This window comes from Schistocerca nitens, chromosome 2 (genome assembly GCF_023898315.1).
Source record: "Schistocerca nitens isolate TAMUIC-IGC-003100 chromosome 2, iqSchNite1.1, whole genome shotgun sequence".
NCBI classification, from domain to species: Eukaryota; Metazoa; Arthropoda; class Insecta; order Orthoptera; family Acrididae; genus Schistocerca; species Schistocerca nitens.
This window is the reverse complement of record NC_064615.1, coordinates 418,963,570-418,990,724: the sequence shown is the minus strand read 5'-3', so window position 1 is coordinate 418,990,724 and position 27,155 is coordinate 418,963,570. Positions and strand designations below refer to the sequence as shown.

Here is a 27,155-nt window from a genome sequence, read left to right as displayed (position 1 = left end):
ACAGGATGTGTAATCGGTCAGAGTCGTATCTAGACTATCAGGGGTCCCGTATCACTCCAACTGCACACGCCCCACACCATTACAGAGCTTACATCAGCTTGAACAGTTCCTGCTAACATGCAGGGTCCATGGAGTCATGAGGTTGTCCCCATACCCGTGCACTTCCATCCACTCGATACAATTTGAAACGAGTCGCGTCCCACCAGGCAACATGGTTCCAGTTATCAACAGTCCAATGTCGGAGTTAGCGGGCCGAGGTGAGGCGTCAAGGTTTGTGTCGTATAGTCATCAAGAACACAATTGGATCTTCGGATCCTACAGCCCACACCGATGATGTTTGGTTTAATGGTTCGCTCGCCGACACTTGTTGACGGCCCAGCAATGAAATACGCAGCAATTTGCGGAAGTGTTGCACTTCTGTCAAGTTGAACGATTCTCTTCAGCCGCCGTCGGTGCCGTTCTTGCAGGATCTTTTTCGGGCCCCAGCGATGTCAGAGATGTGATGTTTTACCGGATTCCTGATATTCACGGTACACTCGTGACACTGTCGTACGGGAAAATCCCCGCTTCATTGCTACCTCGGAGATGCTGTGACCCATCGCTCGTGCACCGTCTATAACACCACGTTCAAACTCACTTAAATCTTGATAACCTGCCATTGTAGCAGCAGTAACCAACAGAACAACTGCGCCAGACACTTGTTGTCATATGTAGGCTTCGTCAACCGCAGCACCGTACTGTCCCAGTTTAGATCTCTGTATTTCAATACGCATACCTATACCAGTTTCTTTGGCGCTTCAGTGTATTTTTGAGGATCTTTGTCATCGAGATCACATTCAGAGAGAATGCAGCCTTACAATGTTCTTAGAAAAGGGTTGAACGTCCGCGAGGTGTCAGCAGCGTCAAAGGATGCCTGAACGTCTTCCTATGGCCCAGCGCTCTGCGAACTGTCGTTTTCAGTCGCGAAATGTGTAGGAATCAACGCTCCAAGGGAAGGGGTGACTTTAGTGACGCACTTTATACCTCTCCTGGGACATTTTCGTGTCGTTTCTTACGGCGGGGTGTCTAAAATGTTTGGGCAGAATTATGCTGCAATTTGGTGTCAATGTGACATCATTATTCCACGATACAGCTCACATGGGTTTCTGATCTGTCGCCTATTTCTTTCACATGTCGACACGTTGCTGCTTGAAGCGTCACCAAGACCGCGGGTTATGTCGCAGGGCGCAATTATTTTGCACAAAGAAAGGTTTTAGGCACCTTTGAATCAAATTCCAAACTTACGCGTCGCAGTGGGAGGCAAATACATGTTTTCGAAAAATTAGTCGTTTAATTTCGTTGCGCAGTGTATTTCATTAGCAGTTATGACAGAAGCACTCATTCTGCAGAATACCAGTTATCTCCAACCTAGTTGCTTATGAGTGTATTTTAACTCTGTAGCTGGGTTGCCTTTCTACCTTCGCATTAGTCAGTTTCTGTAAGCTAAGCTAGTCGTGTTTATCTTATGTCTGTGACTGCTAAAAATTTTGTTCTGTGTGTTACTGTTTTCGTGAGATGGAGATGGTGATCCTGCCTTGCATAAGCCTTCACGAGTGTGTAAAACCGTCTAAAACCCAATTGAAACTGGCTGATGTGCCAAGCTGGTAGCGGCAGGTTCGTAGAGTGCTGGCTTGCCTCGTATTCTACTTCACTGTTTACTAAGCCATAGGTGTCCTACGCAACATAGCTATACTCCTACGCAACATAGCTATACTCTCGCACTAACCTATAATTTCCCTCGGCAAAGAACTATTACTTTTAAATAACTGTTCACTCTTAAATAATCTTTCACTCTACAAAGGAGAGGGACAGATTTGAAATTTCACAGCAGTGTGTACCACACCGGTAGTAGAATTAGAAACGCTGCTTTACGCTGGCAGTTTTGTTACTAACTTATAAGAATTGGAAGAGTGATGAGGTCGTCGGATACGGAGCACAAGGTCGTATTGGAGAAGGATAGGAAAGAAATGTGCCAGATTTTTCTAAGGAACCACCCCATTATTCATCTTAAGTATTAATCATAGAACATATAAATCTGGATGACAGTGCTACGCCATCTCGTTAGGTAGCTGAACTGTAGTTACGAAGGCGGTTAGTGAGTCTTGCCAACATACACTCACGCCATCTCGTTAGATAGCTGAACTGTAGTTACGAAGGCGGTTAGTGAGTCTTGCCAACATACACTCATGCTCATAAATTAAGGATAATGCTGATACATGGTGAAACAACGCTCTAGTGGGTGGTTTGCGAGTTTAAATCATCTCGGGGTATGACCATGCGGTGCATTTGACCTGCGGTCGTCGCTCGGTGGCGCTGGCAGCAGTCCACATACGCAGAGGTGTGTTGGTGCATGTCAGTATGGTGCAACGAGTAAATGTGCAGACGTTTTCAGACGCGCTAGTGGTGAATGTGTGTTGAAAATGGCTCAAAGAACACATATTGATGACGTTATGAGAGGTAGAATACTACCGCGACTGGAGGCTGGTCAAACACGGCAGGTCGTAGCACGGGCCCTCCATGTGCCACCAAGTGTGATCTCAAGATTATGGCAAAGATTCCAGCAGACAGGAAACGTGTCCAGGCGCTACTGTACGAGGCGTCCACAGTGTACTACACCACAAGAAGACCGATATCTCACCACCAGTGCTCGCAGACGGCCACGGAGTACTGCAGGTAGCATTGCTCGGGACCTCGCCGCAGCCACTGGAACAGTTGTTTCTAGACACACAGTCTACAGACGACTGAACAGACATGGTTTATTCGCCCGAAGACCTCCAAGGTGCATTCCACTAATCCCTCGTGACAGGAGAGCCCATAAAGGCCGGTGTCAAGAACTCAGTACTTGTTCATTGGAACAGTGGTCCCAGGTTATGTTCACGGACGAGTCCAGGTATAGTCTGAGCAGTGATTATTGCCGGGTTTTCATCTGGCGTGAAACAAGAACCAGATACCAACCCCATAGTGTCCTTGAAAAGAACCTGTATGGAGGTCGTGGTTTGATGGTGTGGGGTGGGATTCTGATTGGTGAATGTACACCCCTGCATGTCTTTGACAGAGGAACTGTAACAGGTCAGATGTATCGGGACGTCATTTTGCACCAGTATGTCTGCTTTTTCAGGGGTGCAATGGGTCCCACATTCCTCCTGATGGATGATAACACACGGCCCCACCGAGCTGCCATCGTGGAAGAATACCTTGAAACAGGAGATATCAGACGAATCGAGTGGCCTACCTGTTCTCCAGACCTAAGCCCCATTGAGCACGTCTGGGATGCTCTCGGTTGACGTATCGCTGCACGTCTTCAAATCCCTACGGCACTTCAGGAGCTCCGACACGCACTGGTGCAAGAATGGGCGGCTTTACCCAAGCAGCTGCTCGACCACCTGATCGAGAGAGAATGTCATACCGTTGTGCGGCCTGTGTACGTGTGCATGGTGATATATCCCATATTGATGTCGGGGTATATGAGCAGGAAACTGTGTTTCGGGACGGTTTTCTCAACTTGTCAGCAATACCATGGACTAACAGATCTGTGTCGTGTGTGTTCCCTACGTGCTTATGCTATTAGCGCTAGTTTTGAGTAGTGCCACGTTGTGTGGCACCACATTCTGCAATTATCCTTAATTTATGAGGATGAGTGTAGCTTAGACGGTCTGAGTAATGTCAAAGAAAGGCAAGATTCTGAATTCGAGTCCCGGTCCAGTGCAGTTTTAACCTACCAGCAAATTTCAACTCATGTCATCGCCACAACATTTTATGTCATTCCGCTGACACATTGGACTACAGTACTTACCTTGAAAGCCATGGACTCTATGGTGAGGATAACCCTGGCGAAGAGCCTCCGGTCGGAGATGAAGCGGTACTGGCAGCGCACGCTGTGGTGCGGGTCGGCGTGCCGCTTGTAGACCAGCGTGTTGAGGGGCGAGCGCAGGTACCCTGAGGCGCTCCTCCACGCCACGAACTGCTCGTCGCAGGCGCTGCCCGCCACCGGGTCGCCGCTGCGGCTCGCGTTGAAGAAGTCGTAGTGCGCCCAGTAGTACAGCGAAGACCTACGCAGAAACAGCGTCGCTGCAGAATTAACCGATTTCTTTTCTTTTTTTGTGCGTCATCTGTTCTCTGACTGATTTGATATGGTCCGCCTCACATTCTTCTCCTATACATACAGCTTCAGCTCAGAATAGCATTTCCACCCAACGTCCTCAATTATTTGCTGGATGTATTCCCGTCTCTGTCTCCGTCTACAGTTTTTACTCTCTACAGCTCACTCTAGTACCAACGAAGATATTCCCAGATCTCTTAACAGATGTCCTACCATCCTGTCTCTTCTTCTTTCCATAAATTCATTTCCTCGCCGATCCTACGAAAAACCTACTCACCACTTATCTCAATCACCTAATTTTCAACATTCTTCATTAGCACCACATCCCGTACGTTTCTATTCTTCTCTCATCCGGTTTTCTCACAGCCCATGTCTCACTACTATACAATAATTCTCATTAACGTTTAAAAATCTTAGAAGCGATAGACGTGACTCTGAAACAAGTAGTTTCATATAAAATACGCTGCTAGTGCTGCAAAATATCACAAAAGTGGATGGCAAATGTTGAGCGTCTGAAGTCATCAGATGACGTACCTCACAGCGGTTAAGCCTATCTGCCTATCGCACCTCATCATCCCAACTCAAATCAAGTATTAACATCATAGGCGCGACTTTAGCGCGTGGGTCTCAGAGTTAGAGTAATGAGTCTAGCTGGAAATATCTTTTTCATTGCGTGAGACGGTTATGTGTTTACATTGAGCTGTTAATCAATTAATTTATTTAACGGGCACACGGTCTCCGCTGGTTTATTTCAAATTACGGTACAACATAAATCTAACGCAATGCGTCACAAGCAAATGTGTGATAGTTTCCTAATTGCACCATTACCTGTCTACGTCTCCTTTAATTCATAAGACATGTAAACAAAAAGAAGGTAAAAAAGAAGAACAGATTTTGCTGGGTTACAGTGAGAACAATATTTCCATAACTTCTACTTGCACAACAAATCACATTTACAAAACGTGTTCGGAATTTTCTCCGTTTACTTGAATGCAAGTATTGCATTGCTCAGTCATCCCTTCATGCACGCGCTCAAAAATACCCTGTGTAGTTTCGACGTAATGTCAAATTTTCAACATTTGTCTTCCACTTCTGGGGCATTTCCAGACATTTGCGCCTACATGTGTATTATATTAAATTACCTGTCTCAGCGTCATCTAAATTACTATGAGTTTTTTAAACGTTAATAAGAATAATCCTGTACAGTTATCAAATCACCTTACGGCGTGTGGCGGAGGGTAGCACTGACATTTCCCCATCCTCCTGTTCCAATCGCGCACAGTTTTCCAGGACAAGATTGTGCTAAGCCTCCGTGTGAGTTCGAACATCCCAAATTTTACCCTCGTGACCTTTCCTTGAGAAATACGTAGGAGGAAGCAATACTACTATGTTGCTTGACTCCCTCTAGGAAAATAAGCTGTTGAAACCATCCCAGTAAAGAACAGCGTGTGCTAACCGAGTTAGATGGGCCACTCTGAGATGCTGTTGCGCTTACGAAGCGAACCTGTCACGTAAGGCGGTGCTCTTTCTCGGAAATTCTTGATTTTCTTTGTCAATAATGCCTCGTACGGATCCCACACCGACGATCGGTGTTCAAGTATTGGTCGAATGAGGTTTCTGTACGCTACCTCCTTTGTGGGTGGACTGCACCTCCTGAGGATTCTTCCGATAAATCTCAGTGTGGCACCTGCCTTTTCTACGATTATTTTATGTGGTCATTTCACTTTTCATCGCTCCGTATGCATATCCCTAGATAATCTGCACATATGACTCATTCCAGTGACGGTTCTACAATCGTGTAATCGTGTAATGACGGACCTTTCTGCCTGTTAACGTGCAGTATGGTACATTTCTTTATGTTGCGCCAAACCCCGCATTAAACATCGATCCCCTGCAGTTTTCTCTGCATTTCGCTACTGGCTTTAACCACTGCCACTCGTAACATCTATGAAAGATTTATTTAATACTCTGATTACCAGCAGCAGTGCTCAGAAGACAATGCATCGTACCACTAATGTAATACTGTACTCTCAGCGTACGAGGGTAGTAGTGGTGTAGCCCCTTCCATCTTTCGCTATGGTGTTGAGGGGCAAACAGTCGTAATTTCATAGCGCCTGACTTAATTGACTCCTAAGACTGCATTGTTCTGATTTGTTGTTTAATTTCACACTGCCCATTTCGGGATATCCCATCCCATCATTAGATGTACTTGAAAACTTTAGTACGTCACTCGAAAATGAAGTACATCTACTGTGCGAATCCATCTGTAGAGCCTGTCGCCATTTAAGTTCAGTGTCAGCACTTACCTGAAATCCCTGCAATGCCACAAAGCCAACCATACCTTTTCCGCCATGTAAAGGACCACTGAGGTTTATAGTTGTTCTTATTGGTTCATAATGCCAAGGCCTGATACCCAAAAGGTCGTAACTCGGATTGATACTGTTCGTGGGCGCCTAAGCATATATAAATTATTTTTTGATATGATTTACGACTTCATTCATATGCTGGACACCAGGCTACACTGCACATAGCGACATCATAATTACAGTCATATGAAATGTAGTATAAACATTTTGCACTTGAGAGCGGGTAATAAGATGACATTAATCTTCAGATCAGTTGCGTCAGGCAACATATGTTTAGATGTTTCTCACATTTTGCTACCGTTACAAACAAAGAGAATAGTATGCTATTATCCACTCCAGTTATTTCAGCAGCATTCTACACACGTTAAGTTATTTCTTACAGTTTAGTACAGTTGTAAACAGAAAGAATAGTAAGTTATTATTTTTATCTGGACTATTTTAACAGCATGAATCGCCTCGCTTTGACCTGTTTCAGTTCACAAGACATCTGCGCAATTACTCCATCGCAAACAGCATGACAGCAGTTATGCCAGCTGTAACTTCACCAGCCCTCTCGGTGCTGCGGCATTTCCAGCGTCACAATAATTTCTCCTGGCCGTTTACTGTTTCTCATGTCAGTCTGAATCTGATTAAGCCCGAACAAACTTGTAAATTCACTACACTGACTTGTAAATCACATTTCGAGTATTTACAGAGTACGTTTTGTACCATTTATTCCAACGGAGGCCTAAGGTCGTTAAAAATATATGTTCCGGTGTAACAAAGAGTGAAGGTAAGTAAAAATGTTACAATTCCTAATGATGCCGTAAAATAATGGTCGCCTTGCGTAATATCTTTGCTGCAAACTTTGATGGGCTACGTTTAACGGTTTATGAAAGATTGCTACCGTCTTCGCTTGTACCCTGAATACAATTATGGTATAAGTAATCTTTATCAGCTATCCGATAAAAAGTAGGTGCCTCTTCGTCAGTAAACCAAGTGGAGTATTAAAACAAATTTCGTCACGGAATGTCACTGGCAGAAGAGCGCAGGATTAGCAATGAACTCACCCTGAGTAGCTGCCAGTCTTGCTTTCAAAGCGAACGAACATGGAGCTGCCGCTGGAGACGAAGTCGTGCTTCTCCATGGCCCTGGAGAAGGTATCGCAGAAGGTTTTAATAATTCGCGCGTCGTCCGCCCACGACGCGTCGTACAGCGTCAGAGACTCTCCGCAGTCCCCATCATAGGGCTGGATGGGCGCCTCTATCGTGTTGATTCGAAAGCTGCGGACAACACACTGCCTTCTTACCACAGTCACGACGAAATCACATAGGACATAAAAACATGGACAGTGTACTACACAAATTAATATCAAGTTTGGGTCCATCATGCAGATAACGAATAAGGCTAATGTTACAGACTCCGATCTTACGAAGGAATCTGACAGTTGCATTGTGGTCTAAATGTCGGAAGACATGGTTAAATTTTTAGGGATCAAGGAAGTGCGATTAAAAGAGGATACGAGGCTGTATGAAAGTTATAACAGCATCCGAAAAAGATACAACAGTTCGTACCACTATGAGTTGGAAAGTGGGCAACATAAAAAATCACTGCGAGCAGCGCATTGACCTAATCATTGTGCTCAACGAGCCAAAGTCATATTAGCATTTTATAAAGGGTAGCGAAAATATAATTGATCCAATAATTGTCTACAGACATTTGATGACTACATAATCTAAAACAGTGGGGAATAAGATAGTGCAGCAGCACACTTCGCAGACGCAGTCTCGGCGAGAGTTAAAGGGATGAAGATAGGATAGTTAGCAAAGTACATAAGGTCTCCTGGCGGCAATGATCGCCTAGCCTTACCCGTTGTGCTTTTTATGTTAAGGTTTACACGAGTAATCCGCATGTTCTGGAAGACCTAGATGACACACGGTAGAACGTTCTTCTTACCTGGTATAACGTAAATTCGTGGAAGCTGTTACACATAGTGGTTCACCGTATCTATTTTAGACATGTACTGTATTCATATATTTTTACGTATATGTAGGTGAAATTAAGATGTTCGTTTGAGCTAAGCTGGTTTTCTGTTATAAATACATATTTCTTAACTTTTGGTGGTTCCTTGCCGTTCATAAAAGAAACTGAGACGTTAGTGACATATATGAGGAGAAATAAAATGTTCTTGGGGAAACTGTATTGCTTTAGATGTAGTAGTAGTAACAGAAGTAGTAGTAGTAGTAGTAGTAGTATCACAAAGCTCTATGCCTCGCCCGTGTTCGTCAACACCAACATTGGATTATTATGATTGGAAACATATTGTCTGGTCGGATGAGTCTCGTTTCAAATTGTATAGAGCGGATCGTCTACGTGTATGGAAACACCCTCATGGATCCAGTATATCAGCAGCGGATTGTTGAAGCTGGTGGACGCTCTGCAATGGTCTGGGGCGTGTGCAGTTGAAGTGATATGGGACCCCTGATACGTCTAGAAACGACTCTGACAGGTGACACGTACGTAAGCATCCTGTCTGATCGTCTGCTTCCATTCAAGTCCATTCAACATTCCGACCGACTTGGGCAATTCCAGCAGGACAATGCGACACCTCACACGTTCAGGATTGTTACAGCGTGACTCTTCTGAGTTTTAACACTTCCACTGGCCACCAAACGCCCAGACATGAACATTATAGAGCATGTTTTGGATGGTTGCAAGGTTCAAAAGAAATCTCAACCCCCTCGTACTCTTACGGATTTATGTACAGCCCTGCAAGATTCATGGTGTCAGTTTCCTCTAGCACTACTTTAGACATTAGTCGAGTCCAGGCCACGTCGTGTTGCAGCACTTCTATGTGTTCTCGGGGGCGCTACACGATATTAGGCAGGCGTACCTGTTTATTTGGCTCTTCAGTGTATTATGTATGGAAAGTTGAACAGCTGGAGCAATCAAATGTTACCATACTGAAGAGCCTGTCCCAAGGGTAAGTGTTTTAATTTCATTGTCTCCAGTATCACTGGCTGGGATACTTTTCACAGCATGAGGCGTATCAAGTTTCAGCTTTCCCAATATCTGAAGAGGTCCAGAAGCTTAAATTTGTTCCGTCTGCATCATACGTGGGTCACGTAGGTATTATGGAACTTCAGATACCTCAAAGTAAGTCCAGCAAGACATTACAGCAGCCAACTCTACAAGCGCAAGCAAATACTGAACGGAAGAGATTTATGCAGTCTACCAGTAACACGATTAATAGTGAATGGAGTGCAGTAACTTTCAAGTCATTCATTAATTCACCATCTAATGACTTCAGTTACTCGACTTCACAATATGCTGTTAACGGCAGACATCAGAAAAATGATACATTTACGAGCGTAGTCCCAAAGGTAAAGTCTCCTATTTTTTTATAAGTACATATACCCGTCTATTTCTACAATGGTTTACATCAATTTACAGCTTGAACATTTAGCTATTTTTTGACATAATCGCCATTTCTGTTTATGCATTTTTGTAGACTCTGTGGCAGTTTTGTATGCCCATGACATACCAGGTCCCCGCCATGCTGTTCAGAAAACTATGAACCTCTTCTTCCACCTCGTCGTCGGAGCTGAATCGCTTTCCGGCCAAATGTTCTTTTAACCTAGGGAACAGGTGATAGCCACTGGGCGCCAAGTCAGGGCTATAGGGTGGGTAGGTGATTATATTCCGCTGAAACTGTTGCCGGAAAGCAACGGTTTGCCGAGCAATGTTTGGTTGAGCGTTGGCATGGAGAATATGTACGCCCTTGTTCAACATTCCCTTCCCCTGTTCTGAATTGCCAGTTTGAGTGTTTTCAGATTCTCACACTACCCGCCAGTGTTTATTGTGGTCCCAGCGATTCAGCTCCGACGATGAGTTGAAAGAAGAGGTTCATAACTTTCTGAACAGCATGGTGGCGAGCTGCTATGACATGGACATACAAAAACTGCCACAGCGTCTACAAAAATGCATCGACAGAAATGGTGATTATGTCGAAAAATAGCTAAATGTTCAAGCTGTCAACTGATGTAAACCATTGTAGAAATAAACAGGTCTATATACTTATAAAAAATAGGAGACATTACTTTTGAGATTACCCTCGTACCAATTCAATTATTTTCCCGCTTACAGTCACTGACAACTTTACACTAACCTTTTCAACCATGGTTCATGCGAACATATTTTACATTCAAGTTCGCTTAACAACTGCAAATAAGTACTAATGTAATAAACTGAAAATACCTCCACTTTATAAACAGGAACTCAGTAAAGTTACTTTGTCCACTCACACGAGAGAACTAGACAGGATATGCCGGAGAGGTATGATCTGTCTGCAAAACGCAAAGCTAGCAGCGCTCGTCGTTGGGGATGTTGCTTTGCTCGCAGCAACTCCACGGCTGCAGTAGACGATGCCCCAGTCTCGACAGTCAGCAGAGACTAACGTAGATTTTATGCATATACGTTCCTTCCTATCTTAGAAGAAAGATTAAGGAAAGGCAAACCTACGTTTCTAGCATTTGTAGACTTAGAGAAAGCTTTTGACAATGTTGACTGGAATACTCTCTTTCAAATTCTGAAGGTGGCAGGGGTAAAATACAGGGAGCGAAAGGCTATTTACAATTTGTACAGAAACCAGATGGCAGTTATAAGAGTCGAGGGGCACGAAAGGGAAGCAGTGGTTGGGAAAGGAGTGAGACAGGGTTGTAGCCTCTCCCCGATGTTATTCAATCTGTATATTGAGCAAGCAGTAAAGGAAACAAAAGAAAAATTCGGAGTAGGTATTAAAATCCATGGAGAAGAAATAAAAACTTTGAGGTTCGCCGATGACATTGTAATTCTGTCAGAGACAGCAAAGGACTTGGAAGAGCAGTTGAACGGAATGCATGGTGACTTGAAGGGAGGATATAAGATGAACATCAACAAAAGCAAAACGAGGATAATGGAATGTAGTCGAATTAAGTCGGGTGATGTTGAGGGTATTAGATTAGAAAATGAGACACTTAAAGTAGTAAAGGAGTTTTGCTGTTTGGGGAGCAAAATAACTGATGATGGTCGAAGTAGAGAGGATATAAAATGTAGACTGGCAATGGCAAGGAAAGCTTTTCTGAAGAAGAGAAATTTGTTAAAATCGAGTATTGATTTAAGTGTCAGGAAGTCTTTTCTGAAAGTATTTGTATGGAGTGTAGCCATGTATGGAAGTGAAACATGGACGATAAATAGTTTAGACAAGAAGAGAATAGAAGCTTTCGAAATGTGGTGCTACAGAAGAATGCTGAAGATTAGATGGGTAGATCACATAACTAATGAGGAGGTACTGAATAGGATTGGGGAGAAGAGGAGTTTGTGGCACAACTTGACCAGAAGAAGGGATCGTTTGGTAGGACATGTTCTGAGGCATCAAGGGATCACCAATTTAGTATTGGAGGGCAGCGTGGAGGGTAAAAATCGTGGGGGGAGACCAAGAGATGCATACACTAAGCAGATTCAGAAGGATGTAGGTTGCAGCAGGTACTGGGAGATGAAGAAGCTTGCACAGGATAGAGTAGCATGGAGAGCTGCATCAAACCAGTCTCAGGACTGAAGACGACAACAACAACAACACAACAACAACGTTCCTTGCGTTGGTATTATTAGTAGCTCGTATCTCTACTTTATGTAGTGTTAACGCATTTCGTGGGAAATAAACTCTCCCTCCGCCTTCGGTATGTCTGCGCAGATGTCAGTTATTAATAAGGCGAACTGCGGAAAAGTCGATTAACTTGATGAAACACCCTGCAGTTGCTTCATGTGACGTAGGGAAGATGTAACGGAGAATCACCTGGTCGCACTTCAGTTTGCAGACGTACGAGGAAGGAATTGCATTATCACAACCCAGCGAAATACTTTCCCTCACATTTCTATCCATCAGCCCCCTCACCCTTCGTCGTATTACACTCCCAGAACACAATACATCCCTTAACGCGGCTCTCCTGCATTTAGATGAAATACTCACATTTAATACTCATTCTTAATCCACATCACTCAACAGTAAGTAATAATTTTATTTCACTAAAACACTGTTTTTAATAATCAGCAATTTTTTCATCTCTTACGGCGTAGAAACTGTTAATCCTAGAAACAAAATGCATAGGACATTTTTGTAGGATATTTAAAGTAGCTTAATTTTCTACTGAAAATATATTCGCTAGAAGCCACTATATATGTGTTATACAACAAAAACATAAAGAATATCGTTAAACCCTTCCTCCCTCCCCCCCGCCCCCGGTACACAAACCACTGGTGGGGCTTTTAATATGTTGTTAATGACAATTCATGACACTCCCTCCAACCACTGTACAATAATTTATTACTATATAATTTTCCCTTATTTTCTTTCGTTGACTGGAGTACAAGGGAGGAAGACCAGGTACGCAGATTAGTAAAGAGCAATACGTGGTAAATAGCATCAAATTTCGGCTATCCAAACAAAGCTGAAAGAAGTGCTAAGAAAATTTATTCGTATCTAATCTGGTACAATTTACATGCTATACCGTCGATGTACTTCACTCATGCTTTAATGTTAAAATTCACTGGCACCGGCTAGAAGAAGAGGTGGTAACACACACCAGGCAAAAATAGGTCGATATTTTATAGAAAAATAGTTCATACTGAATCTGCTCAAATGCTTAAACCCACTAACCCTGGATTTCTGTAAGAATATTTGTTAAAAAGTAATGAGTTCTCATGATTTTCCTCTTTGTACCCTTACATGCTGATTGCTCATTTCCAGCGTCCAACTTACTTTACCAGTAACTCCATGTCTGCAAGATACTCAGAGTCTTCTCTGTGGACCAGCCTTGAGCACTTTACCACTTGCTATGGCTTCGACAGCACTACACTGATATCAAAGGAAAAGAAAGAAAAATTCTGCTTTCCTTATTTTGTGAGTAAAATTAATGAGAGAAAGTCACTGTGATTCCATTACGTAGAAAATATTCTGCATCGGACATGATCCCAAGCCGAACATAGTAAATGTTAATAAAACCCACCACAGCTCTATTTATGGTACGTTCTTTGCGTCACAGCCGGTTTCGTTGTGAATGAACATCTTCAGGTAACATCAAAGTTTCACCGACAATCTTCGTAACTAATTGCCATGAAATGGCAACAGTGTTCAGCTGTCATGACTTAAAAAATTCTAATCGCTGTATATTTAGACAAAATAAGTCATGAGACCGGTACATTTCTAATACTTTATGAAAATGAGTTAGTATACTTCAGAGTCACTTAATGCAGTGCCTTCCGGACATGTATTTTGACAGTTTCCTGCATTATCAGTAATGGTAATTCATTGCTAGATTCACAAAAGACTGCGTATTTGGTAGATAATATTATCTGACAAATTTTATCCTCCACGTCGCGTTCAGAAAAGATGATTAGAGGGAAGTAATGCAAGCACTTTTGCGGTTCGAGACAATTTAATATTATCGCCAACTCACATTCTGTGTTCCTACCTAAAAACACCCATTAAAACGTGCTCCTCGCCAGGTCGTGAAAGCCGAAGAACTGTCTACCGGCAACCGTGTCGTCCTCTGCCATGTGGCGTCATGTGGATGCGGTATGGAGGGGCATGTGGTCAGCACACCGCATGCCCAAAAAAGGAACACCCATTGATCAACTTAAAGTTGCCACATAGCAACAAAATATTCCTTCTTTTCTCTTCAAAAACTGCTGGCTATTCAAGCGCTTGATGAGCATCTGTCGACTATTTTAGAATGTAATAGTGCTGAGGACTGTATAACGCATGAGAGAGTACGACTCGCTCAGTATTTTTTATATGGGAGAAAGTTCTACCCCAAAGTGGTTTGGAAACACCTTTCTGTATACCTTGATTATATGTGGAACAAATAAGTAATTCTTCCTATTTATTCGTAAATCGCCATTTACAAATATACTCTGTTCAATAAAATTTAAAATATACACCTGTCAATATTCAGAGACTATATCTATAGGATGTTTCAAAATCTTAGCATCAAATGCCTAATGATGACAGATCACGTCATGGAGAACAACTGTTGTTACAGACAAAATGTTTTCTAACACATCCCGGCCACACTAGGCGTCTTTTATCATTGGTTATGCGGCGGCAATGATGCGGCGGCAGGGGATAGGCACTCTTCGGTTTGTCTACGCAATGTGTGTTGCCTTTAATAGAGTCATCAGCTCAACGCGAGAAGGCTAAATCAAAGTTCCTCATCCGTTTCTAAAATATAATTCTTAAGGTTTTCTTGTTGGAAATCACTCTATCAATTTAGTGGGGTAGGTAGTATGCAGATGCAAAACACCTGGTTAGCAGACGATGCTTATTCGGTGAAATCTCGTCGGCCCAGAGTGAATTCAACAGAAAGACGTCTAGCGTCTCAGGGAAGGGTCAGCAAACATTTTGTCTCTAAAAAAAAGTTGTTTCATATGGCGTCATTCATCACTCCTAGACGTCTGATGCGAAAATTGAAACTTCTGTATAGGAAGCGACACACAGGCATCGGATGACTACAAGTAGTGGTCCTGGAATCTACTTAGGACGTCTGGGCTGTCCTCTCGATATCAACAACACTGCTCACTGCACTGCCAATACCACCACTACAACCACCACCACTACTACTACTACTACTGTAGCTATTGTTGTGACTTTTGTTGGGACTGGCTTCCATCCAGTCACTCACTGATCAGTCTGGCCTGGCAACGGAAGACAGCAAAACGAAAGCTGAAATTTTAAATTTAGCATTTGAGAAATCTTTCACGCAGGAGGATCGTACAAACATACCGCCGTTTGAGTCGCGTACAGATTCCCGTATGGAGGACATAGTGATAGACATCCCTGGGGTTGTGAAGCAGCTGAATGGGTTGAAAATAAATAAATTGCCAGGTCGTGATGGGATTCCAATTCGGTTTTACAGAGAGTACTCTACTGCATTGGCTCCATACTTAGCTTGCATTTATCGCGAATCTCTTGCCCAACGTAAAGTCCCGAGCGACTGGAAAAAAGCGCAGGTGACACCTGTATATAAGAAGGGTAGAAGGACGGATCCTCAGAATTACAGACCAATATCCTTAACATCGGTTTGTTGCAGGATTCTCGAATATATTCTCAGTTTAATGAATTTCCTTGAGACAGAGAAGTTGCTGTCCATGCATCAGCATGGCTTTAGGAATCATCGCTCCTGCGAAACGCAACTCTCCCTTTTGTCACATGATATATTGCGAACCATGGATGAAGGGTGTCAGACGGATGCCATATTCCTTGACTTCCGGAAAGCGTTTGACTTGGTGCCCCACTGCAGACTCCTAACCAAGGTACGAGCATATGGGATTGGTTCCCAAGTATGTGAGTGGTTCGAAGACTTCTTAAGTAACAGAACCCAGTACGTTGTCCTCGATGGTAAGTGTTCATCGGAGGTGAGGGTATCATCTGGAGTGCCCCAGGGAAGTGTGGTAGGTCCGCTGTTGTTTTCTATCTACATAAATGATCTTTTGGATAGGGTGGATAGCAATGTGCGGTTGTTTGCTGATGATTCTGTGGTGTACGGGAAGGTGTCGTCGATGAGTGACTGTAGAAGGATACAAGATGACTTGGACAGGATTTGTGACTGGTGTAAAGAATGGCAGCTAACTCTAAATATAGATAAATTTAATTAACGCAGATGAATAGGAAAAAGAATCCCGTAATGTTTGATTATTCCATTAGTAGTGTAGCGCTTGACACAGTCACGTCGATTAAATATTTGGGCGTAACATTGCAGAGCGATACGAAGTGGGACAAGCATGTAATGACAGTTGTGGGGAAGGCGGATAGTCGTCTTCGGTTCATTGGTAGAATTTTGAGAAGATGTGGTTCATCTGTAAAGGGGACCGCTTATAAAACACTAATACGACCTATTCTTGAGTACTGCTCGAGCTTTTGGGATCCCTATCAGGTCGGATTGAGGGAAGACATAGAAGCAATGAAGCAATTCAGAGGCGGTCTGCTAGATTTGTTACTGGTAGGTTTCAACATCACGCGAGTGTTACGGAAAATGGGTGTGAGTCTCTGGAGGAGAGGAGGCGTTCTTTTCGTGAATCGCTATTGATGAAATTTAGAGAACCAGAATTTGAGGCTGACTGCAGTACAATTTTACTGCCGCCAACTTATATTTCGCGGAAGGACCACAAAGATAACATTAGGGCTAGTACAGAGGCATATAGGCAGTCATTTTTCCCTCGTTCTGTTTGGGAGTGGAACAGGGAGATATGATGCTAGTTGTGGCACGAGGTACCCTCCGCCACGCACCGTATGGTGGATTGCGGAGTATGTATGTAGATGTAGATGTAGGTGACTGTTATACGACTTTATAGATACCCGCTTTTACATCACTCCAACCTCAGTCACAATCACATGACTGTCAAAACCACCTGTAAGCAAAAACATGGCCATTTCGTCTTACCACCACCCTCTGTGATGATCAAATTTCGTGTAAAATTGCTGTCCCTCCTCCGTAATAGAACAAGAGATTATTTGAGATACATGCAATTGTTCGTGGCTCAGGCGTGTGTTAGTGCACAGTGCAATCCCTCTTCCTTCCCACACATTGTTGTGTTAGAGTGAGGCAGCTTGGCACCTGGGGAAGTAGAGGCGGACGACCTGTCCGGGCCGGCCCTGCAGCAGGTAGGTGCAGGAGGAGTGGGGCGGGTACCAGTGGGCGACGCTCTGGAAGATGCCCTCCTGATCGGACCCCAAGTCGTCGCCGGTCAGCAGCCAGTCGCACGTGCCGTTGCGCACGCCCGCCAGCTTCCCGTGGCCCGGCCAGCTGCCCACGTTGAAGTGGAAGCCCGTATTGAGCAGCGGGCCCGCCGGAGAGCTCGAGAACTCAACCAGCAGGTCTTCCGATGTGCCGATGATCGAGTACGGGAAGTGTCCCATTCCGCAGAAGACGCCTGCAGTGTAAAAAGCAAAGTTACCACAGTGGACTAAAACAGCATACGCCGGCCAGTAACATCTTAATTCTGGAGCTTTTTATTTGTTTTCGTTTTTTCTGCAATACCGGTCATTAAAATTCCAACGCAATGAAGGAAGCAAGCAATAGACTCAAACTAGCATGAAGTATATTACCGATGCTGGCATGCAACTGAATAGCATTTCGACGCAGTCTCACAATCTGAGTAGCAGTAACGCCATCTTCATTCTGCATATAAGGCAGGATTGCCTATATGTGTTCTGATAACGCTTTTGAGTGTTGGTTTCTTCTGGTCCAAGGAGCTTATAGGCTCCCCGCGGTACAAGTAAGTCAGAGGGGTTGCCGAAGGAGCAGGCGTTAAGCTGCGTGTGTGACTTCAGTTTCGGTAGGGAGTCAGTTCAGTTCAGTTCAATATATAGCTATGAATTTTAGACCTTTTATCTGAAAACTCTAAACAGGTCGTAGGTATTCAATAATTATGGTGACAAACAATGTTTTATATTCTGAATATAATAGCAAATCATGTTAACAGCAACCCTGCTAATATTAATATAAAAATTAAACATAGCACTTGAAAAACATGAATAAATAAAAATGTATATAAAATAAAAGGATTTAAGTCAAGTTCTAAGCGAATAACTTCCATCTTATACTTATAGATATGTTACTAAAAGCCTCGGAAGAGCTCGAGGTTGGGGCTAGTACGGTCTTGAGCCATGAGAAGCGAGGGGGACGAGACATTCTTCATAGCTGGCAAGCTTTTAACGGGTACGAAGCGTTCTTCTTTAGTTCTACTTTGTTCAAGACTGTTCTTGAGTGAATGTGTGCCTTTGTCTGTGTGTGATGTGGTGCGATAATCAACGTGATTAAATTTCATTGTTCTGAGGAAGAGATAGAACTATGTATGAAAGTAGCAATGAGTACGTATTTTTCAAGCTACAATCATAATTTACATACATCTCTTTTTATGTGTCTACTCTGAAACACAAAGTAATGTTTTTCTGCAACTATATTCTTGCCAAGCCATCTTGGAGCACAGATTTCTTAAGCACTGAGGTCGAATGTACAGTGAAATGGTGTTTGCAGCTACGATTAATGCGGGGATTGGGTTACGATGCTGGTATTTCATACGCCGAAATGTTTTTGTACCTTATGTGTTTTCCAAATCTACATTATGTAGTTGGTCATTGTATGACTATGCCACATGGCTCATGTAACAATCTTATTTCTCTGGGTAAAATTGTATTCTCGAGATCTGATAATAATAATAATAATAATGTTACAGAAAATCACGTATTTTTATTTATGTTTCGTACCTTTCACCAATTCCTTTAAATGAATTATTACCTTACGAGATGACACTACGGGCTATCCATAAATTATCTTTACATTTTAAGTTTTTTATATCTGTAAAACTATACGAGGTATTAACATATGGTTGTAAATATGTGATAACCCACGAAGTTTTGTGTCCTCATTCATACACATCAGTGTTTGCACATTTAGTGGCACGGATAATACCTAGTTGGAATTCCGTCTCCATGTACAATTCAAGATCTCCACGGCGACATGTTGAAAAGACTTGTGAATACGTGCCTACAAGTTCTGCGCACATCTCTAACCTAGGATCAGCACACTAGATCCCTTATAAGAATAATTCTATCGGGGTGAGATGAAGAGATCAAGTGGAGGGGGGGGGGGGGTGGAATTGTGGACCATATCGTCCAAGTCATCTATCCGGAGAAAACATTTCTGAGGTTTTTCAAGTTCAGTTTTGCGTCAAAGCTGCGTCATATGGAAGGTAAAAAGGCTTATAATATCTTATCAGATTTCGAAAACCATTTTAAACATCTAGTACAGTTTTAATGTTAATAAAATCTTAAGTTGGAAAGATAATTCATGGACACCCTGTATTGAGTAACCATGAAGTTTTTCACTACTGCCTCGTAAATTAATAACAAAGATGCAGTTTTATGCCTTCAATTCACTCATTAGATCGAAGATAACAATTTTTCATGTCGTATGCATTGTGCGATCCAGCAAGGCTTTCTGCCACTTTAGTCAGTTACGTTTATACCACGCAAGGTAAAACTGCCTTGAGAATTTCAGAAATGTTTTACGGTAACTTAACGTTACCAGCTCACAACAACCAAGTGTTATAAATTTATAACTGAATACATGATTTGATATTTGTACCCTGCTGATTAGGTTAAATCTAGAGGTTATTTATGACATCTAACGTTAGATTCATTAAAGAGAAAGTTAACTGATCAACAGAAAATGCCACATAATATTCGTTGAGCGAAGTACGTATGGCTGTGATGAATTATAGCTGAGAGCAGTCAGATCAAAAATAAAATTATTTTCTTTGGGGCTCCATTCACCTTATGAAATGGGCGTCTTTAATCAGGGCAATATAAAGTGAAACTTTAACATCCATTTTCAATTATTCGTACACACCATACAAATTGCGCTCTCTTATTTGACGCGCCAACTCGCTTAAATCCCACTGATACTACAGACCAGTCACTTCCTATCACTAACCATTAAATTTCTCCATTCATTCTGCAGGTTCTGTGATCCTCTAAAACACTGGAGAAGAGCCTTGGTAGTTGTCAAGCTTGTAATGAAATTTCTTGATGGTCACAGCGTCATTGGTTCTAATTTATGTTATGAGGTAGGAATGTCTAATAATACTCGAAACTACAGACTTTCCGCCAATCAAATGCAGTTCGTGTGGACTCAGCGTTCTCATGATCAGTGCATGTTTTCTGCTCCCTCCACTGTGTGACCATCAGTTTCTCTCCCTTTACAATGCTACATCATTTCATGCAGATATGGGAGCTCTGTGACGTCTTAACACATTCTAATTTTTTGTTTCCCACAAACAGGATTTATTTTCATGTTTCTTATTTTATTGAACAATGTCTACAGTAATTGTCTATAGTGCACATATGACAGTAAGTCGAAACAGCTTTATATAGATTTGTTAAGAAATGGCACATTTTTTCATGTGGTTAAGTAATAGTGTCGTTAGGAAATGATTATGCTAAGAATAGTTAAAGACATGTTAGTCTTAACTGATTATGACCCCGTGACTCTCTATTTCAAATTGAACATCTACAGCATAACCAGTAATTTATATGAAGCTTCTTTAGCGATAGTCGACATAAGCGGCGTGCTATATTGGTAATGCCGCGGAAAATTCGTCGCCTTAGAGCAGCTTCTTGCCGTCGACGTCAGAAATATGGCACTTTTAGAGGAAGCCGTGGAGGTTTCCACCCCATCGCCCTGTCACTGATACAATACGCTCCACCACGCAGTAAGGCAAAGTCAGAGCTTTCTATCGACAGAAAGCCTCACTATAAAAAGAAGGGAGTTCGTCTTACGTCGCCGCTCTTAGAAAGAGCCGACCACCGTTTTCGTGACGTAACCCGCATTATGTATTCTTACAAAATTCTGTTTGTTCCTCTTTTCATATAACTTCGGTAATAATGCAGTTTAAACATAGCAAACTCAAGTAATAATTCTTAACATGTACTTCTTGTTTTACAATCTCTAAACGCCAGTTTTGTCGTAAGAAAAACACACTTCTGCACATCTAAATCGTTCACTTCTGCAAACATTGCGTTTATAGAGCTTTGTGAATTTCTGTCTTGTTTTCGTTTTCCACTTGCTAGTAGGCTTGATATATCAGCTGAGCGCCGTAGGCTCATGTTAATACCTCCATTATGTTAAACATGCCGTACGCATGCCTTGTACATAAGATCTCCACATTTTCCATCACTATGATTTTACTATTTAGGCTGTAGACTATCAACAATTTAGGCATAGCTTCTTGTCGTCTTATACCTCTCCGCGTTACACTGATATTTCATCGAAGAAATCATTTCGAAATGCGGAAATATATGTACATTTCACATAATTTTGTAATTTTATAATTCCATAATTTGATAAAATCGGTTGAACACTTCGCTCTGCCTGTGGTGTCCTATATTTTAAATGCCCGGAAGGAAAACCACGCACGGATCCAACACTGAGACTGTTTTATTCTCATTTTCACGACATTAGATATTCAGCAAACAATGTTCCTGTAACTACGTGTCCTAAAAATAGATAATCACTGCATTGCGTGACTGTGGGTGTAATTACAACGCATGCGACTGGGTGAATTCAGATGGAAGTTCTTGGTGTAACTTTGCAGGTGAAGCCTGAGAAAGGCGTTTGAATGCTATCTTCGAATCTGGCCCGTGGCTCCAGTCAGTTGGGACACTCGTCTGCCCAAACGCTTTACACGTGCCGTGACGTGATTAATTGCTCCGGACTCACGAAAAAGGGAAGCTAGCTTCGAGTTCAATGAGTGGAAAATTCTGAGGCGAGGGAACCGGGCATTGACTCTCCTGTGTTCTGACTGGAGGAGACGTCTGCTCCACTGGCAATTTCATCTTGGTGATGATCAGTTAGTTCTCTCCAAGTTCGTTCATTCTTTCTGCACGGAGGGAGGCGGGTTGGATTTTGTCCAGAGTTAGCCTGCCGCTGTTCCACGATCAAGAAATTGAGAAGTGCTTCTTCTGTGCATACCTGACGGTGATTTTGAATGGGCGTTACTTCAGTTTTGAGTAAGGATACTACATTAACAATTGAATTAATTCGTTAGGAGAAGTGGGTATTAATTTTGCTGCGTTTTGCGCAGATTCATCTGGAATTTGTTTTAATCGGTCACGATTCATTTTATGCATCGACTACCCAGTTAACTTTCATGATTATTTTCGCTGCGCATTACAAGTCGGCATTGACGGTTCAGGCTTTATTGAAAAACGGTAAAATTTTGCTTTCAGTTGTTCTGTGAGTTTGAACCTATTGGACGCACCTTCATGTTGTTGTACTTAGTCCACCCAGTTCTTGCTGAATAATGATGATCTGTACGCAATCACAGTTTGCTTGTAAGGAATTTTGTATGTATTCCATGTTAAATACAGTTCAGGAGTGCGTCCCCCTTTGTGAATAAATGTCCTTCATGCTGCTATGGAGTTAAATTTCACTACAGTGTGCATAGAAAACATGCCTTCTCTTCCCCTCAAATACTCTGTAAGAGAAGGCTACTAGGAAATATGTAATGAAGTCTAAAGCCTGATTGATAGATCCGAAGTTCAACAGATTTCTGTTTCGCGTTTTTCTTTTTCCCCTTGCGATAGAAATTAAGACCAGAATTCAATATTTATGGAAGTTTAGACAGCTTGGCACAATATTTGTTCAATAGTAAGCTCGTGACTACGAGAAGTCTTTGTTACAGAGCGAAAGTTTGATCCACCAGAGAACTAAGTGTCGATTGTTTTACACAGGGAAAGTGAGTGGGCAGCCGGCTTTTAAGGTATCTTGGAACGACTTCTTTTACTGTTGCAGGAAATGATATTTTGGTGCCTGTGCCTACCAGTACCGCCATGATGCTACTGCGTTACAATACGCAGCGCGCTTGCTGACGGAAAGGGTGCCATAAAAACTTTGGCATTCTTCAAATATCAAACGAAGTCACATAAAAACTACGAGGATGAAACCTGTTAAAAAGTTGTTCCCAAGAAGACGCTGGTATTCGGCTAACACTCAAGAAATTTCATCAGCTATGGCCTCTGTTTTATTCATCTAAATTTCAAAATCGCACTCTTACATTATTGTCAACACTTCAAACATAGCTAATTATGGAGTAACCTCATATCTTCAAACCACGACTTGACATTTTTCAAAGATAACTGTTAGGATTAATGTCGTGTTTTAAAACAACTGTGCACATGCACTGCTTCATGTCTCTTATGTGCAAGTCGACAATGTGCGAAACATAAGGGTGAGAATAAATAGACAGTAATGCGTTAAATTTACATTTGTTGATTTAGAGAAAGCTTTTGATCAAGCTGATTCGAACAAACTATTGAAAAATGTGAAACTAGCAGGAATAAAATACAAGGAGTGAAAAGTTAGTAAAACTGGTACAAAACCCAGGCTGCAGTAATAAGCCGAGGGACAATAGTTGAGAGGATGAGACAGGATTGTAACATTCCCCCCCCCCCCCCCCCATTTTATCTAATCTGTGCACTGAGCGAGTAGTAAGGGAAACAAAGGAGGAATTTGGAAAGATCGTTCGAGTTCAGGAAAAGGAAATAAAAACTTCAACGTCTACAGACGACATAGTAACTCTGTGAAAGACGACAAAGGATTGGAAAGAGCATTTGATCTGAATAAATAGTGTTTTGATGTGAGGCTCTTAGTTGAGCATCGAAATCGGTAATGGAATGTTCTTCAACTAAACCAGGGGACGCTAAGGGAATTAGACTGGGAAATGAGTCCCTTAAACTAGTACACGAGTTCTGCTATTTGTGGAGCAAAATAACTGTCGATTCCAAAGTAGAAGGGACAAAACTTCTGACTGGTAATTGCAAGAAAAGGATTTGTTAAAAGTATTTATTTGTTAACATCGAATAACGGAGTCTTTTCTTAAAGTATTTGTCTAGAATGTGCGTAAGTGAAGTCTGGCGATAAGCAGCTCAGACAAGAAGAGAAAAGAAGTAGTTGTCACATGGTGCTACAGATTAGATATATGGACTGAATAACTAACGAACAGGTACTCAGTCGAAAACAAGAAAAATAGAATGGCTCTGAGCACTATGGGACTCAACTGCTGAGGTCATTAGTCCCCTAGAACTTAGAACTAGTTAAACCTAACTAACCTAAGGACATCACAAACATCCATGCCCGAGGCAGGATTCGAACCTGCGACCGTAGCGGTCTTGCGGTTCCAGACTGCAGCGCCTTTAACCGCACGGCCACTTCGGCCGACAAGAAAAATAGAATTCACCGAACAAGTAAGCAGGTTCAAATGGAGGTAGGATGAAGTATTTGAGCAGGGAAGAAGAGTCGTGTACAGGATAGACTAGTGTGAAGAGTTACTATCAAATCAGTGTTCAGACTGCAGACAACAACAACGATAACATCAACAATGTTCAGGTATTGGTGCCAAACATGTACATACAGATGAATCTGGACTTACAACAAAGAGTTGAAACAAATTCCTGTGCCTGCAGCTGGTGGTCGAGCGGTTCTAGGCGCTACAGTCCGGAACCGCGCGACCGCTAAGATCGCAGGTTCGAATCCTGCCTCGGGCATGTATGTGTGTGGCGTCCTTAGGTTAGTTAGGTTTAAATAGTTCTAAGTTCTAGGGGACTGATGACCACAGAATTTAAGTCCCATAGTGCTCAGAGCCATTTTTGAACCAAATTCTTGTCTTCGTTGTAAGTTGATACTGTGACACCGAATGTAACATCTTTCATAAATCTAGAAATATTGAAATTTATTGCTCATCTTCGTCTACTATTTGCAAGATACCATATTTTAAAAGAATATATTAAGTTTCGCATGACTGGTTTTCTGAAACGATGATGACTGTTTTGTTTTTAATACCGTAATGTAAGTGCAGATTCAGTGCAGACTGCAGGTGCAGCCACACTCACCGATGACTGGTGCGCTCTCGTTCTTCCCGTCGTACACCTTAATGTAGTCGTACGGGCAGTTCTCGGCGCCCGACGAGATTGGCCTCATGGGACAGGTCATGATGTTCTCACAGCGCTGGCCGTCGATGTTGAAGACCTCGTTCTCGATGTAGAGCTTGATGAAGGGCAGCCTGGTGTTGAGGTGGTAACGGCAGTGCAGCCCCCTGGGGTAGACGCCTGGGTAGGCGGGAGACTGCACGTAGCACGTCTGCAGGCGGCAGTCGCGAAACACGCGCTCGCAGTAGGACCTGAGAACACAACAGGACGTCCGCTCATGCCGGGGCAGAAGACGTTACCGCCCGCTTTTATCGCTGCCGCGGGCAGTTTCCTCTCCACTGTGCAGGCGAGCGCTCTAAACACGGGAACACACCGCGCGTAACACTGCTGTGACCTAGTTCCACTCAGTACCTGCTGCTGACAGCATTGTGAGGCGTTGACGACCGTGGTACGTAGTCCTATATGTGTCGATGCGATACATGCTGCGGAAGTGTGGTGAAAAGTTATAAATTAACATTCTATCGACAATGTTCTGGTAAGAATAGGGGTGCAATAACCACTTCAGCAAAGGTACGAATTCTAGAAGACGTGGTCAGAAAACGAAAGTGAAACCCTATAGTCAGAAGTCAACGCAGATCCAGATGTCCAATAATATATCCACTTTGCAGTCGAAAGCCTGAACTGAGGCGAAAAAACTACAGTTCCATCAACGGACATGAACAATCATAATTACTTTGCGGTCAAAAGTTAGAGGACAGCCCCAGTATTACGATTTTAATCTACTAATTAGTCGGGTGATGCTGAGGGAATCAGATTAGGAAATGAGACACTTAAAGTAGTAAAGGAGTTTTGCTATTTGGGGAGCAAAATAACTGATGATGGCCGAAGTAGAGAGGATATAAATGTAGACTGGCAATGGCAAGGAAAGCCTTTCTGAAGAAGAGAAATTTGTTACCAACGAGTATGGATTTAAGTGTCAGGAAGTCGTTTCTAAAAGTATTTGCATGGAGTGTAGCCATGTATGGAAGTGAAACATGGACAGTAAATAGTGTAGACAAGAAGAGAATAGAAACTTTCGAAATGTGGTGCTACAGAAGAATGTTGAAGATTAGATGGGTAGGTCACATAACTAATGAGAAGGTATTGAATAGGATTGGAGAGAAGAGAAGTTTGTGGCACAACTTGACTAGAAGAAGGGATCGGTTGGTAGGACATGTTCTGAGGCATCAAGGAATCACCAATTTAGTATTGGAGGGAAGCGTGGAGGGTAATAATCGTAGAGGGAGACCAAGAGATGAATACACCAAGCAGATTCAGAAGGATGTAGGTTGCAGTAGGTACTGGGAGATGAAGAAGCTTGCACAGGATCGAGTAGCATGGACAGCTGCATCAAACCAGTCTCAGGACTGAAGACCACACCATCAACAGCATTATATGCTCCCGGCAGTAGTAATTATTTTTAAGTAGTAAAGGATGCAGCAATTAGTCGCAATTATGTGTATTGCATACCTAGATTTCGATCACTTTTTGGCCATCTCCAGTGCAGTTAATGTAAGTTAAGACATTAAACACACTTGTATATGCACGTAGCCCCAACTGGACCTTTCATGTCAAATGTTGAGTTCACACTGTGTGAACGTCTGAAATGAACAGTCAAAATGGGATTATGTGCATACACAAGTGTCTTTAATGTCTTTACTTACATTTACTGCTCTAAAGACGGCCACATGGTGACCGAAATCCAGATCTGCAATACATATCGTTGCGAGTGACTGCTGTACCCTTTACTTCTTGAAATAAATACAGCCGCTGGGCGCTATTTCTTCCCTAAGAAATCGAGCCTGATATTATTCTAAAGTTACTCTTATTACCTATTTGGGGCAACGTGCCACTATACCTGCTGTAATAGACGATGACATGGAAAGGGTAACTGGGTAAATTGTCATCTCCCGTGCTCTTCTTTCTGATTTCCGAATAACTAAACTTGCATCCCATGTCCGTCGTACCAGCGTATGCCTGTGCTGTCTGCAGTAACAGAGGTCACTTGTACTATTAGCGTAAGCAGCCTCGGCGACGTTCTAGAACAAATCACCCATTGAGTGGACTATTGATTGTGTGTCAAATACATCACAGATAACGTTTGGCTTAAAAT

The 27,155-nt window shown here is 42.6% G+C and overlaps 1 protein-coding gene across 1 annotated transcript in view; it reads right to left on the bottom strand.

Annotated features, from left to right (window-relative positions):
* The window catches only part of LOC126235059 (uncharacterized), a 90,437-nt gene that overhangs the window by 31,375 nt on the left and 31,907 nt on the right, over nt 1-27,155 (bottom strand). Inside the window, exons 2-5 of the mRNA XM_049943795.1 lie at nt 24,968-25,254; nt 17,133-17,448; nt 7,554-7,766; nt 3,833-4,088 (exon numbers count right to left, since the gene is read on the bottom strand). Of these exons, the coding sequence (XP_049799752.1) occupies nt 3,833-4,088; nt 7,554-7,766; nt 17,133-17,448; nt 24,968-25,254 (1,072 nt within the window). The remainder of the gene's footprint in view (nt 1-3,832; nt 4,089-7,553; nt 7,767-17,132; nt 17,449-24,967; nt 25,255-27,155) is intronic.